Raw genomic sequence first — 15,834 nt, forward strand, 5'->3', positions numbered from 1 at the left:
GGACTACAGCAAAACTGGGAAGCCAAGCAGAAATTGCAGGACTGCATAGCACAGAGTACTGTTTCACTGATATTTCTGCATGTGCAATTTGCTGCACACCACAAATAGCATTATTGAATAAGGCACATTGTTTCCTTGTGCATTATATTACCTTGATAAAGAGCCCGTAGGGGCTTGAAACATGTTGGTTTGGGCTTATAGCCTTTATTCCACGATCCAATAAATTTGCTATTTTTTTTATCACTATTGGTATACGCATCTCTCTGTCCTCTTCCATTGGGTAGTTCTGTGTTTTTTCTCCTTGTTATTTCCTTGTTCATTTGCCTGTTTTGAAAAATTAGACAATTTGCCTGACATTGCATATGATTTCAAATTAAGACAGACACCCGTGTGAGGCATAATTATTACACTATTCAGTGGTGGAGATGTATCAACGTATAGAAAGTGCATAGACATTGTTGTGATGCACTGCTCAATTTTCTGCTCGCATTTGCATCACATGTACAGTATAAAAAAGTGTTTCTTGCATCAGACACAAATTGCTGGCAAGAAAGGTTTACGCCACCTCAGACCAGCAGATTTTTTAAACATAAATTACAAGAGTGACACACAGACACAGATTTTGCTACATGTCATTCTAATGTGCGTGTCATGTAACTCCTTCCTAACTCCTTCTATTGACATTAAAGTTGCAAGGTGACGCAAATGGCGCAAAACTTGGAGCAAAGACGTACAGTAGAGATTCGTTGGTGAAAAGAGATGCAAGATGAAAGTGAAGCAATTGTATCTATTTTTATCCAAACCTCCATTGTGTTTTGTCTGCACTGTAAGCTTTATTGTAGAACGCTGTGCTTTAAAATGACATGACAACACCATACTGAATATTTCGATTTACAAGAAAGTGATCCATGTTCTCATCATAGCTGTCACACGTATCATCAATAAATAAACTAGAGAAATGCAAACAATTCAAATTATATTGCAACACATATACTGTATGAAGGAAAATTTTAATTCAACCAAAGCTTGCAGTTCTAAAACATCAATTATCCAAAATAATTTCTACAAACCCTTTTTTTGTCTATATTGCTGCAATAAGGCTGCTATGAGATACAGTATCAGAGAAATTGTTCTTGTGGCTATACCTATTTAATGTATACCATGTGAGGTCTCTGGAAGGTACCTGTCATCTTGAAGGCTCATGTCACTGGTGACATGCTGAGTGGCTGCCTTCTTAAAGAATTCAAAAGGAGAAAGCACTAACCATGGGCCATGGAAGTTGGAAGGCAGATGCTGAAGCTATTTTATCTGTTCAGAATTCAGTGCATGTACTCCACTATGTAAGTGCATATTATATCCATATTCAAGGTATCCAGACATTTAGTAGTCAGGTCATGCACTTTGTTGAAATAGATGTCATTGTCATACTGCTATGTGAAAGAAGACATATCCCGCTGTGTTTAGAAGCCATAAAGAATCCAGAATATTCAGCTCCAAATGCATTCAGATAGTATAATTTATTTGCTCTATGGCAACATATTATACAATTATAAGTCTCATGAAACAACCACAGGTAGTACACAAGCCTTCCTCAATCAGATCAACATTGTAATTTCAAGAAATCAATTACACACAAGAAGCAATTACTTATTTTTTGAACACAGTATAATTTATTTTTCCCAGAACAATATCATAAAATTATAAGTAAACAGAACACCGGAATGGATGCTGCTACATCAAGTAAAACACTAGCGTGTCTCTCCTGCTGGCGCCGAGACATTGCTCATGGCTGACCTTGTGATTCCCATTCTTTTCTCTAACAGATGCAAGACGCCTAAGGAAGGTGTGGTTAACTGTCCTTTATTCGGAGAGTAGGGGTCTGTACTATCGCATGAAAGTTATTAGTGCCATTCTTCTTAAAGAAAGGCACTTCTAATAACCTAGAGAATATATAAATGGTGTCCTTCACTGAAGGACATTAACTGAGTACTTAATCTTTTTGATGCCAATAAATTGGCCTTCAGACAAAAGTTAATTTTAATAATTAATATAATAATATGTTAGTAACTTTTATAGGAGAGTCTTTCTGATGTTTATTTCCCAGTCACACAGGGCCATATATATACTAAATAGTGTTTTGCGGGCGAATAAATTATAAAGTGCCTTAGAGCACTTTAAGATGTCTTCAGGCATAGCACTGCAGGTTTAGCTTACTGTCTAATGTTTGTTTCTAACACACTGCAGTATAAACATGGCTAAGTAAACCAACAACATTATTGTAATTATAAACTTAAACATGCTACTTTAGTTGCTAGTGCAGCTATAACAGTTACAAAAAATAAAGTTGTCTACTGCTACACATGAGTAGCTCTATTTTTTATTTTAATAAGCAACTAGAGAGAATTGCTGCACGGATTCCCAGGCTCCGATAAGGCATATCAGAACTTCATGTGGTTTTAACTGCTTAACTGCCACTGACTTGAATGGCTGGTAACGTCAATCATACTTCCATACCAATTATTGGAGCCTTGTGAATCCCTTCTATGGTTCATAACATGGTAGAGCATTGTTTGCATCTTCTGTAGCTTAGATGTAAGGATACAAATATAACGTTTCAATAGATAATTTTACAAAAAAACTCAATGTGTTTTTCGATTGATAATAAAAATCTAAAGTATAAAAAAATATGACAAATGTAACATGCTTTCAACCCCTGACATGTATTTTGTATTTAGTAGTGATTACTGAATAAATCTCCTCTGCAGATGTGGAGCATTTATAATCGGATGCATGAAAAGCTGTCCTTTTGTTCTAAATGGAATCAGTTAATCCTTTGGATCTCATTTTAGAAAGATGCAAATGTGTTTTTATCTTTTATTAATACCAATTGTGCTTTTAAATAGGACTCTATTCAGTGAGAGCCTTTTTTCTGTTACATTATAAAAAGATGTCCATGTCCCAATCAGCTTATAAATGCCCTATGTTTGAACCCAATTAATAATATCAAAAGCATTAATCAGCAGAATATATTGTAGGGCACCCTGGCTCAATTATGGGTGCATTGCCTCCAATGAAAGAATTTCGGTCCATGGCACTGTAGTAGCCCAAGTCAATAAAATCAAATAAGCAATTATCCCTTTCAAACCAAGTGCTTGGAGTGGAATGAACAAGAGCTTCTTTAGAAGAAAAAAAACCACATCCTCATTTGGAGAATGGAAAAAATGTAATTTCTAAATATCACTGGTTGCTATATAATACTTAGCATATATCCCAATTATTCTGCTACCAATAACAAGTGGTGCACAGAACGTGGAAAGGGATAGCCATGTCTTACGTTACAAAAAATAATCTATAACCATTCAAAATGTTGTTGTTTTTCTAAAAAAACACAAATATTACAATATTATATGGTTTCATCATTCGAGATGTGAAATGTTGCTGAAGACATGATTGTTTTTATGCTGCAATTTTTGCAACATTCCGGCGAAAGTTTTCAGTAATGTAGCCTTTTGCGAAAATATTGTGAAAACATAAAATTAAGATAAATTAGCGAACATTTATTTAATAAACCACCTTTCAAGACATTTGTCCATCTATACTAAGGAGGCATTTTTGGTATTTTCCATTTTAAACAAATTCCATTAAGTCATATTTTTTAGTTTGCCTTCAGACACCAATGACTTTTATCATTGTTTAAATATACAGATGTAGCAGACATGTTGACTCCTGCTGGTGCATTTCAGTGGGATACATATGAAGTGACAGCAGGAGACGTGCTATTGTTTTGAATGTGCTGCAAGTAAGAAGGGGATTTGGCTAATGCACTATTTCAGGGGTGGGAAAATCCAGTTCTCAAGGGTCACCAACAGATCAGGTTTTAAGGATATCCCTGCTTCAGCACAGGTGGTTCAAGCAGTGGCTCAGTCGATGCCTTACTGAGCCACTGATTACGCCAAATGTTTTGTAGCTGGAATACCCTTAAAACTTGATCTGTTGGTGTTGGCCCTTGATGACTGGAATTGGCCACAGCTGTTCTAGACCCTTTTGCAGATTTTTTTTATTTTATTATAAACTCTACATTTTGTATTAAACAAACATTACAATAAAATGGATCCCCCACAAAATAAGCTATGAGAACATGAACAGCACCATCATTATATATTTCTAACATATTGATCTGTGAATACAATTCCTCACGTAGTTTGTACTGTATTATCATCTAGTTAACATTTTGGCTCATATTTATAAGCAGACTTCTGCCCCACGACAGGAAGGTGCCTTATGGCAGAACACTCCTTAGTAAATATGGCCCTTTATGTTAACATGAGGAATTTACACATAATATGGTGAAAGCACCAGTTCTAAACACAAAAAATAAACACATGGGTACTGGTGAGTTTGTATCTTGAACTATGGAATTTGTGTTAAATGAGGAAATTTAAGCACAAATGTTTCTTCGTTCTAGTTTTTTGTAGATATTTTCCTCCATATCCCCTTTAGCAACTTTATGTCCTGCAGGTCATGATAAAATCATTTCCACGTGGGAATGGTTATTCAGGCAGAAAACAACCGAAAACCCATATTGTAAGGGATTGTGGAGAAACATTTTGGAGGTCATATTTCATTATCGCTAACAGTGGGAATAACAACATCTGTATCCTGTACTCTACTCATCCCAAGATTTTAGCAATAGTCTGCAACATTTTGCAATACAAATAATGAAATACTTAAATCTCTATTTAAACAATTTTGTGTCTAAGGGTAAAAAAAAATAATAATGCCCCCTCCACCTCAACCCCCCAGGAATTGTGAAGATGACTATCATGAGTATCTCTTATACATTTATGGTTTTAACACTAATTCCAGTGGATGTTTCTTCACAGTAAACTTGCATTTCAATTGAAAATGAAGACTTATAAAATCAAAACTGGAATGTATCCTAGTTCACAGTGCTTCAAGTACATTCTAGTTCACAATAGTCCTGCATTTCCATTAGAGATTGTGAATTTGAAAATTCAATTTGCATTACATTCTAAGGATGATATTTAGCAAGGCTACTCATTGACCTGGGTGGTAGAGGCAACTTGGCATTGCCGAGTAAAAGTTAACAGAAAAAATGGTGATCTTGCAATAAGTAACTGCACCAATCTCAGAGGACATACATTTCTATTTTAGGGCAGATTAAAAATCCATGAGATAAAGAAACCAAGCCTAACGCTAACCGGAGAACCTAATTTTAAGCCATTTATGACAGCTTGACCACCTATCCAACCATCATTCGTGCAAGACAACATTGACTATATTACAGAAGATAACAGATTACTACATGATACCACCTCATACCAAACATCGAATACCAACCCTAATTTTTGAAAGAGATTAGATCTCCTTTGGACTTAGATTTGCAGAATATTGAATTCCAATGAATACCAATTTATTTTGTGTAAAAAAAAAAAGCCCTATATTATATTATCTATTGTAGATCAACAAAAACACTTGTAGATCCACTATGGCACTCGATACTGTCAGGCATCAATTTTGTGATGGTAAATTTGGCTCATTATATTAATTTGTTTCTTATAAAATATGTAGGTTATTTGAAATCACATATAAAGAACACAACCCATGTTCTGAATTATATTCAAGAGCTTGATTGGTATCTGGGTTACCGGTTGTCAACCGGCAACATGTAATCTCTATATACCAGCATTTATCATGACATAATTAAAGGCAGTTGAAAGTTTCCTAAAAAGAGACATTGTTCTGACAGACCTACTGTGAGAGTGTAAAGAGTTCATTCTCTCTGTTCAGGCTCAGGAGACCTCACTCTCGTAGCAAGTACTTTTAACCTGCCTAAACTAAGTATTTCCCGACTTGCAAGGATGCAGGTTGGAACAGTTCCCCAGGCCTGCAAGGACACAGGGCTTGCTGGGACAAACATCCAGCACCAGAAGCTCCAAGTTTCATCTTCCAAGTGCACAAGCACATGAAAGTTTTATATTGCATTATACAATGTTTCGTTCAATTGTTTTATAATTAATTGTTTTATAATAAATTGCTCTCTTTATAATTTTGTTCCTGGGTAATGCACTATTGCAGTGTTTTCTGTATGTCTTGTCTTCCTTTCTTGAGGTATTAGCCTAAGAGAAGAACTTTATCCACAACCATATCCTATCCTTGCCTCAGCGCCACAGGAGGTTCTCCTTCCACATTTCTATATCTGGTATGGAGATACCAGAACAACCTTTTGGGCAGCTCCAGGACTACCTTTTGGACTTTGTATCACAGGTTTTTTTATATTGTCTATTGTATTAATTTGTTTGCACGAGCGCTATATTGCACTTATATTTTCACTAGTCTATTTTCTGTTTTAACTGGTAGTGAGCCTAGCTAACCAGTCGGTTAGTCATGGCCTGTTCTGTTTCATCAGTCTCCCTAACGTAGGCTTTTACGTTTAGGGTTTTGCTTCAAATGGATGTGTGGACTATTTACTGACCTTGCCTACATCGCCGCTCTGTCACACTTGCATATACAATTCATATTAAATAGATGTAATATTATACTTAAACACAATTACTTTCTATTTCAATAGCAGTTTTATTTGCAGATTAAAAGTACAACCATGGGTACAACATTTTCCCCCAGCTAACCTCTTTATGGATAGCTTGGAAGAACAAATATGGCCTAATTGTCCATATAATCAAAGAATTTTGTCATGGAAGAGATTTATCGATGATAATTTAATAGTTTCAGACGGTGATGAAACCACTTTTAAAGACTTTATGAAGTATTTGAATACCAATAACTTTAATCTTGTTTTTACATCTAAAAATAGTGACAGGAACATAGATTTTCTTGAACTAACATCAGAAATATATGAATTAGGACACATCAAGTCCAATATATATATATTAAGGAGTCGGATGCAGTAATTACTATAAGAGTTGGATTAAAAACATACACCATGGCCAGTTACAATTGAGTGAGGAGAATGGCATCAGGGATAGTGATTTATCAATACAAGTACAAAAATGCGGACTAGGCTTATAGAAAGAAGCTATAATGCTGAGGACCTAGTTAGGGACATATTGAAAGTACTGTAAATCAAATCAAGAGAGTAGATCTTTTGAAGCCAAAAGAGAGAGAAGAATAAAGGCCTTAGGAATATGGATGAAATGGAACTTAAGATTCCAGTCATCATGACATTTCATAATATAGCACTACACAAAGAAAATCATTAGAAAATTTTGGGGAGTTTTCTAATGTGATCCAGTTTTTGGGTTCTCAGATGTCTGAAACCCTTAATGTGATCTATAGAAAAGCAAAAAAAATAAAGTACCTTATAGCACCTAGTATGATTAAAGTGACCCCATCAGATAAAGATCTGGGAAAAACTTTCTGGCTGGGAGACAAACCTAAAGGGTGGTAAATGTATGATATTTAAGTATATAGATAAAGATAATTAAACTTTTACCTCTAAACTTATGAGGAAACCATATGGAATTAAATATTTCTCCAATTGTCTAACTACCAATGTAGTTCATATGTTGGAGTGGGGTCACTCTGTGCTGTTTGTTACTTTCAGAAAAATGTTAATGCACTATACCCTTTGCTTTTGTGTCTTCTTCATATGAGGGCAACAAGGAGTCCACGAACCAGAGGATCCCTGCATATGGAGTAACAGTATTACGTGTTTTCAGTGTTAACCTTTCACTGGGTTTATTTGCACATTTCACTGTATATTTTTGGTCACTTTGCGCCACAAGCACTTTTTGGTTTAGCAAATGTTGGAGTGCCCTTGTGGCATCCACTATATAAGCAGGACAAAAGAGCCTTTGAAGTGAAAATACAAATACACATTACTGTAGGAACATTAAAATAGAATTCCCTCTACATAGTGTGTCTCAACCATTTCTCCACTCATCATAATTGTAATCCCGCAGGGCTACAAGTAAAAGTGATTGAACATGTAATATTGGGAGTAAAAGGTGAAGATAGATTAAAGCAACTAGCTAGGAGACTTTCTGGATCTACGAGATGAAAAGCATGGTACCCCTCGCTTTTAATGAGGAGATTGACTAAATCCCCTTCAGTAGAAACTAATACCTTTATATATGTTACGCACAAATGGATGAGTATCTAGTATTCTGTATTTAATGATTGTCTAGTCTGTCAAAGACATTGCTTTTTATAAAATCTCCATGTGTTGCTTGTTGAGACTGTTTGACCCAGGGTTGCGCAAAGTGGGGGGCGTGCCCCCCAGGCGGGGACTCGAGAATTCCATGCCGGAGCCATGCAGGGATAGGTGGCACGAACCGAACGGTACAGGAGACAGGGGGGCACATGTAGGAAACTTTGGACACCCCTGGTTTAACCTATTCTTCCCTGTGACGGTCTGGCCTGTAGGTGAGGTCAGAGAAACATACAGTACAAGTAGATTTTGTGTTTTACCAAGCCCTCTGCTGGGATTTACTTACAACATAAGGCAAGATTAAATATCGGGTACACCATCCCTTTAAGCCAAAACAAAGCATAAAAATAAAGCCTACTCCATCTTGGAGACTTACTAGACTGGCAAGGCCCTAACTACATGACTGGCTGGATAGTCCAGTTATCAGTCTGAAACATAAAACAGTATCAGGGTGCAATATACTGTATATCAAAGTCTTATCTTAGTATGCTAGAATGGCATACTCTGATTTCTGCAGGCTTCTCTGTAGTGGAGGGTTGTTGCTTCCCTGCTATTCCCAGACAGATCCTTCTGGGAACAGGAAGCCTGGGTCCCTGCAGGCTTAGAGCTGTTGCTGGCGTTTGGGTCCAGCTGGTCACAGACAATCCTTCTGTGACCCTCAATGCTTGCTGTATCAGAACAAGGGACACTGACAGGTGCTCACTTCCTGTCTTTTAAACCCTGTTCAATCAGTTAATTTCACGTCTCAGGCAGCTCAGGTAGGAGACCTGATACCTGTGTGTAGTTTCCTAATCCTTGCAGAGGGAGTTAACTCATTCAGTCCCTCAAACTCCCCTCTTTCAAATGAGAATCCTCTGACAGAATTGGGGTATCTTTTCCTATTCCTATGCCCCCACTTGCTTTGTCTTAGTTTCTCTCATAATTATCTGTGCATTATAGGGAAGTAGCTATTATACACAGCCCTATATTACGATATTTTAAGTATTTACCTTTTCATTAGTTATTAAATTGTGGTTACTGCTGATGCATTTCCTTATTTTATTCTATATTGTATTGACTGTATTTTTTTGTTTAGGTTAATGTTTATTTTTATTGTAATTTTATTGTAATATTTAATGTTTATTGTAAGGATGCAATACCGTGTTAATCTGGAGTCCATACACAAGCGCAGGTGTAGATCACATGTGAAGGAAGACCCTTGTTTGGCCTTTTATAGTACAATGACTATATTCAAGCTTTTCTATATGGAGTTAAAAGACCTTGACTTGTTGGTGAGACTGCAATTATATGGAAACTGTTGTTCTATTCTATGTAGTTTTATTACATTTTGTCTACATTGGGGGATTTTTTTCAGCATGGATATCTTTTTTAAAAGGTATTATATGCGTTGAGAACAGTGTGAAATATGTAAAACATTCTGAGCAATAGGAACAAATGTCATAAAAAATAAAGAAACAATAGTGTAATACAGCAAAATGATTGACATAGATATGGGGAATTTTTGGATTTATGACCCTCACACTGACAGATGAAATCAAGCATGTAAAATAATGCACAGGAGCAAAGAAGTGTTCTTGGAGAATCAGATGTGTGTCAGGGACAGTAACTCTCCATTCTGCTATGCAGAGCTCTCTGCAGGCAGGGAGGGGAAGGAGCCAGTGCCTTGCTGGTGACTCTGAAGTGGGAGTGATCCACGAAATGTGTAGGGTCTTGTGGGACATTTGACCCTTGAGCGCTTGCTGTTCATGGGATATTCTTTTCCCGTTATCCACACCAAACAGCGGAATGTCTGCAGAGTTGTACACTGACAAGTGCATCCGGGCTGAGGGTGCCCGAGATCAGAAGACTCCCATGAGAGGCACAGGGGCACAGCGACCTTATATACCAGCAACCATGTTTCCCGCATGGAGGTATTTTGAAAACGTCCCTCGCTCTGTGAAGTGCTGCGGACGGACGTGCCTGAGAGAGTCCACAATTGGGAGATAAATGGGCAGACATTGGAGCATCGTGATTGCAGTGATAAGAATAAAATAACTTAATTCCTGTAAGGGCATTACAGACACCCTGTATATATTGGGATTCTAATAAAAAGTTTAATGCACTATAGTGCATTCCTGCGCTTTTCTCCTTTTTCTTTATCTATTACTGATTCATATCTCTCTGAAATCTATTGTACACTTGGTATGGAACATGTCAGATAATAAAATTGACATGGTAGTTACAGTGTTTCATTTCCCCCAGCTCACCTGTGTAATCCAATCCCAACCGTTCACGTTGAGTTTGGCAGGAAAAAGATCAGTAAGAAGTAGAAGTGGAAAATATTATTTTGTACCAGGACAGTAACATACTTAAATTGAACCCTGTAGCAGTATTAAAATAATCACGAACACTTGAAAAAATTAAAATAATGTTTAACGTATGTGGGACATTTATTAACACTTTCTATGTCAGTCAGGGGGTTAAATTAAACAAGCTAAGCCTCAGAAAGATAATTGTATTATTTGAATATTTGAAACCAATAGAAATAGATAATGTGACTTTTCCATGTTTGCCATTTTCAGAGTTAAAGTATTTACAATGTAATGAACATTTGCACTGATACAAAAAAAACAACAACAAAAAACAATACAGTTACTGTAGCCTGCAGTCATATGCACTAAGAAAATGCTGAACTTAAATCATTCTTGTTCTAAAAAAAAACTGCAGTAAAGATTGAACAACGTCTCCGCCCAAACTATCATAAACTGGTAAATGAAAAATCAAATATGTTAAAACGAACTATTTGTAACATCCATGAAATCAGCAATTACAAAAAACAAACATGTTGTAAACTGTTCTACAATTGTATCTACAAGACAGACAATGGTATACTACGTAGAGTATGAAACAAAGCGGTTTATTAAAAAAATGCTATCACTAGTTTACAGTTTTATATTTAGGCAGTTGCTTAACAAAAAAAAGGAGTGTTTCGAACTTCTTTTTTCGTGCTGTCCTGTGTCAATAAATCCTAAGCATAACAATTTGCAAGTTGAGAACTTCCTGGCAATGTGTGATGCAAATGACATGAAAATCTGTAGCCAAAGTTCTCAAAAGATGTTCAAAGATCTTTCTCTCTCTCTTTTAGACGTTGTTAGTAAAAGATTAATTTCGGAGGCCTACAGTGAAATTTCACACTTTGTCACACGAAGTGACAAGGTCAGCATTTCAAAGTGGTGCCTTGAAGAGTATTATACCCATAATAGAAAACCTTCCAAGTGTTAGCTAATAGCTGTGAAGATGGCAAATTTTCATTAAATTTCTTAACATACTTAAGAACAAGGTCCGAAAACCCGTGTTTTATGACACACTAATGACAAACAAGATGCACTAAAATAATAAATAAATAAAAGAATATTGAAAAATATATATTTGTGTCGTTTGGACCTGATAAATGTGAACAACTGTCATTTAACACTATGGCATGCTATTTTCATTTTGTTTCTATTGAGGCAGTATACTAACACTGAAAAAGTTAATTATCTGCTGGAATTGATGGCGCAGAAACAAACCAATAGATAACCATGTATTCAGGGTTTTTGCTTACCTGATCTGGGAAGCTCATCTGCAGTCCCCCAACCTCTTGGGAGCCCCCAGGTTCCTGGTAAAAAGCAATGTTTTGTCGTTTACTTAAGGAAAGTATACATCAAATACAAATATCACTTGTGAGCACATTCACATGTCTCAGACAGGTCTGCAACCCTCTCATTCCCCATTATATCTTAAAATACAATGCTTCCACTACAGCTAGGGATTCTGGGTAATGACATGCAAATATGAGCACACAGTGTCACCTGGTGCTTCAAATCCATTTTAACATGAACCCCTATTAGCTTATGCCTGCCCTATTACACAAGCTGCAGACCAAGCAAAATTCTACATGTGTTTTTTTTAATAAATTAGTTCTGTACTGTGATCAAAAACTTGTAGCATTTAAAAAAAAAACTTCTGAATGACATTTTTTATGTATTATATTGTAATAAGCATTTTTTTGTTTCTATAGCAACCATTTACAAAGTCACATCCCTTTCTACTTCTGAAACAGGCTCTGGCACACCCCTTTTTGAGCCCTGCCCTCTCTCTAGCAGAGCACCAATTGTATCTAGTAACTGCCTAGTCACATGATCTTCCCCACAGAACTTTGAATCTTTGGTCCTCTTCTGTTCACATGCTGTGCAATGCTGACAGCCATTTAGTGAACCCCAGAGCAGAATCTTTGCCGATCGATAGCAGGAGAATGGATCGATCGGCAACTTAGCTAACTACTTATCATTGTGTGGATTGTATTGATGCACATATTAAAGGGGTAAAAAAAAAGGCAGTTTGGACTGTTGCATAGCATAGCCAGTAACCCTACTCACAGTCAGGGCCGCCAACAGGGGAGAGAGCCGGGACAAGTGTCATGGGCCTGGTGGCAGCAGGGTGGCCCAGCCGGCCAGTTCTGGAAGTTGGGCCCAGCCAGAGGTCTTCTCTCTCCTGCCGGTGCATGCCAGAAGCTGTGGCTGACTTTCAAATGCACCCAGCTTCCGGCGTGCACTGGCAGGACAGAGAGGACAGTGTGGTAAGAGGAGGTAGCAGCTGGGAAGAACCAGGAGCAAGGACCTGGTGATGGCAACAGAGGCCAGACCCAGCTGCTGAGCCTCTGGTTGCTGCCGCCTGGCACCGATTCTCCAAAGCTGCTGCCAGGGCCTGGCTGTGGTGGCAACTTGAGGTAAGTGATAATTGTATTTGTGGGGGGTGGTAGTAATTGTATTTGGGGTGTTGGTAATTGTATTTGGGGAGGAGGGCAGTGGTAATTGTATCTGGTGGATAGTTGTGGTATGGGGGTAGTAGTGGTAACTGTATCTGGGGAGGGGGTAGTAGTCATTGTATCTGGGGTGGGGTAGTAGTGGTGCTTTAATCTGTTGGGGATGTGTGTTTGTATCTGGGTGGGTGTTTGTATCTGGGGCTGTAGTGATGTCTGTATCTGGGGGGATGTAGTGGTCTCAGTATTTAGGGGGGAGTAGAGTCTGTATTTCAGGGGGTTGTGGTGCCTGTATTGGGAAGTGGTATTGGGGGACAGTTATATGGGCAGGATTTGTAGGGGGATTTGTGTGGGTATTGGGGGAATTGTGTGTGTAGTCAGGGGAGGAGGGGGAAATTAGTGCGAGGAGGGGGATTGAGGGAGAGGGATTGAGTGAGAGGGGGTCATTGAGTGATAGCGGAGGGGGTGGGAGAGAGGAGGTGTAAGAGAGGGAGGTGGGAGAGTGAGTGAGGAAGTGAGGGGGAAGAGTGAGAGACAAAGGGAGGATGAGAAATACATACAGTATGTGAACGGGAAGAGCTCACAAGGCTTCCTAGATGGGGGGCCTATCGCTGATAGGATGGGTGCGGGGGGAGAGCTCTAGTCCTGGGCCCCAGGAATTCTGTTGGTGGCCCTGCTCACATACAGTACAGCTGTTTCAACCTTTTGGGTCTCACCAGTGTGAGGCTGGTTATACTGCATTGCAATTTTTAAAGAAAGTACAAACATGTCCACCAGGGGACCAAAAACTGCAACATCATTGTTTCTAAGAGAACATCATGACCCAGTGGCAATTTTGAGTCTGGTGCCGGACAGTGTGAATTGGGGGAGGGGGTGGGGGTGATTTTAGGTCAAAGGACCATGGAGCAGCTCCGGGGGCCACCCAGATAAGAAAGACACAAAAAAATTGTTGTACGCAATTTGTTAATGATACATGTGGCTTTAATATGTGTTAATTATACATGTAGCTCAATACATGAATTGCATTACTGCATAACTTAACATTTCCGCATTTCTGAGCTTCTAAAATGAATTCCAGAAAATGTGTTATGTGAATTACAGTTGTATGTGATATCATTTGTGAGGACACATACTATAGCATTTTGGACTAAGGCTCTTATTCAATAAAAAAGCAGAAATCTTTTCTGAGACTGCAAATTCTGGCCTTTCTTCTAGCCATCTTTGCAGACATAGTACACAGACCTACACAGACATACACACAAATATACTGAAGTCTATTGGGACTATTAATTGAACTGCACTATTACAGATGAGGCAACATAGAAACTCTCATTTCAAGGATAACTCCTATTAATCCATACAAACGTGGATCAATTCTTGGGTAAAAAAAATAGCATTAGATGTATTAAAGCAGGCGCGTCAAACTCAGAATAGGTTGGGGGCCAATTCCTAAATCCAACTACAAGACTTGGACTCCATCATCAGAGGGGCGGAAGGAAAAAAACTCATCCCCCTATCCTCTCTTTATCTGTCCCCCTACCTGTCCTCCCCACACCTCTCCACCTATCCCCCCACCTCTCTACCTCTCCTACGCACCCACTTCTCAACCCTTACCTCTCTACCTCTCACCCATCCACCTCTCCCCCACCCACTTTCTCTCTTCCCCTGCTCCCTGCAAAACAACTCATTATATCACTCCCACCCGGCCAAATAACTAACTACCTCCCTGTAAACCTGCGGGCTATATCAAAGCTTCTTTGGTCGCATGCGCCCCATGGTCCCTGTTTTGACAGGCCTGTATTAAAGGATACACAAGCAATGGGTTTTTCCCCCCATACTTGCAACAGTATTGACTTGACACATACAGTATGCCCCATTGCCGGTTACTTCAAGGTTGCATAGCTATCAATAGTCATAAAGTGCCATGCGTAAAGCATACTGTACATTAGAAGAATGAGAAAAAAAACAAAGGGATTATTCATCCATGTACCCAGCTTGTAAAACGGATACAATACTGGAGAAAGAGAAAAGAAGTACGAGATGTATTACAACTGGCTATGGCCCTTTAATATAACTCCAGCTGTTGTGCCCTAGGTTATGTGGCTGGAATAAATTTTGGAGGGAAAATGGATATTTAAAAAAAAAATGATACATTATACATTATAACTTATAAAGAAGAGTCTCAAGCGAAAACCAATTGAGATTCTGAAAATAGTCTGTGCAAGTTTGAAGTGTTCGCTCTGAATTCTTCTGCAGCTCTTTCTTTCTGCATTGAATAACATCTTAAATTCTCAAGCATTGTACGTGACAGCGTGGAACCTTTTATGACACGCACTATTTGGACATTTTTATTCAGTGCCACATCAAGGTAAGTTGAATAAATGAATGTGTCATTGAAAGCAAGCAACACTTGGATGTGCAGACTCCATTCGCCACTCGTATTTAATGTGGATCACTAAGCTATTATACAGTATGTTAGGAGTTCATTCAGGCACATTTAATATTTTGTATTATTGTTTTACTATATCAAATTGAGCCAATGTGAAATAGCCACAACATGAAGTAATAGTCATGGTCATTGAAGTGAAAAAATAGCAATTACTCGCCATACAGAACGGTTTGCGTCATCTTTTGATTCGTTTTGTTCGATAGGGGATACATTTTGCTATTTTCTTCCATTTATCTGTTACAAATTCATTTCGCTATTGAGTTAACATATTGGAACAAAAATAAGGACACTGAGAAAAAAATCAACGGTAATACATTACACAAACAGTAAAATAAATATGTTGGGTAATGGCTAATTAGTTATATTGAGGACCATGATTTAAACTACTTATTCTTTTTGTAATTATACTAACTT

The 15,834-nt window shown here is 38.1% G+C and overlaps 1 protein-coding gene across 41 annotated transcripts in view; it reads right to left on the bottom strand.

Moving 5' to 3' along the window:
* NRXN1 (neurexin 1) overlaps positions 1-15,834 on the bottom strand; it is a 1,413,358-nt gene that overhangs the window by 1,057,728 nt on the left and 339,796 nt on the right. For 23 of the 41 annotated variants that reach the window (XM_075595877.1, XM_075595924.1, XM_075595891.1 and 20 more), the window contains one exon: positions 11,775-11,828. The exons of the other annotated variants lie outside the window; for them this stretch is intronic. In XM_075595877.1, coding sequence (XP_075451992.1) covers positions 11,775-11,828 — 54 coding nt within the window. The remainder of the gene's footprint in view (positions 1-11,774; positions 11,829-15,834) is intronic. 41 annotated transcript variants of the gene reach the window in all.

The sequence above is a fragment of the Ascaphus truei genome, chromosome 4 (assembly GCF_040206685.1).
Source record: "Ascaphus truei isolate aAscTru1 chromosome 4, aAscTru1.hap1, whole genome shotgun sequence".
Classification (NCBI taxonomy): domain Eukaryota; kingdom Metazoa; phylum Chordata; class Amphibia; order Anura; family Ascaphidae; genus Ascaphus; species Ascaphus truei.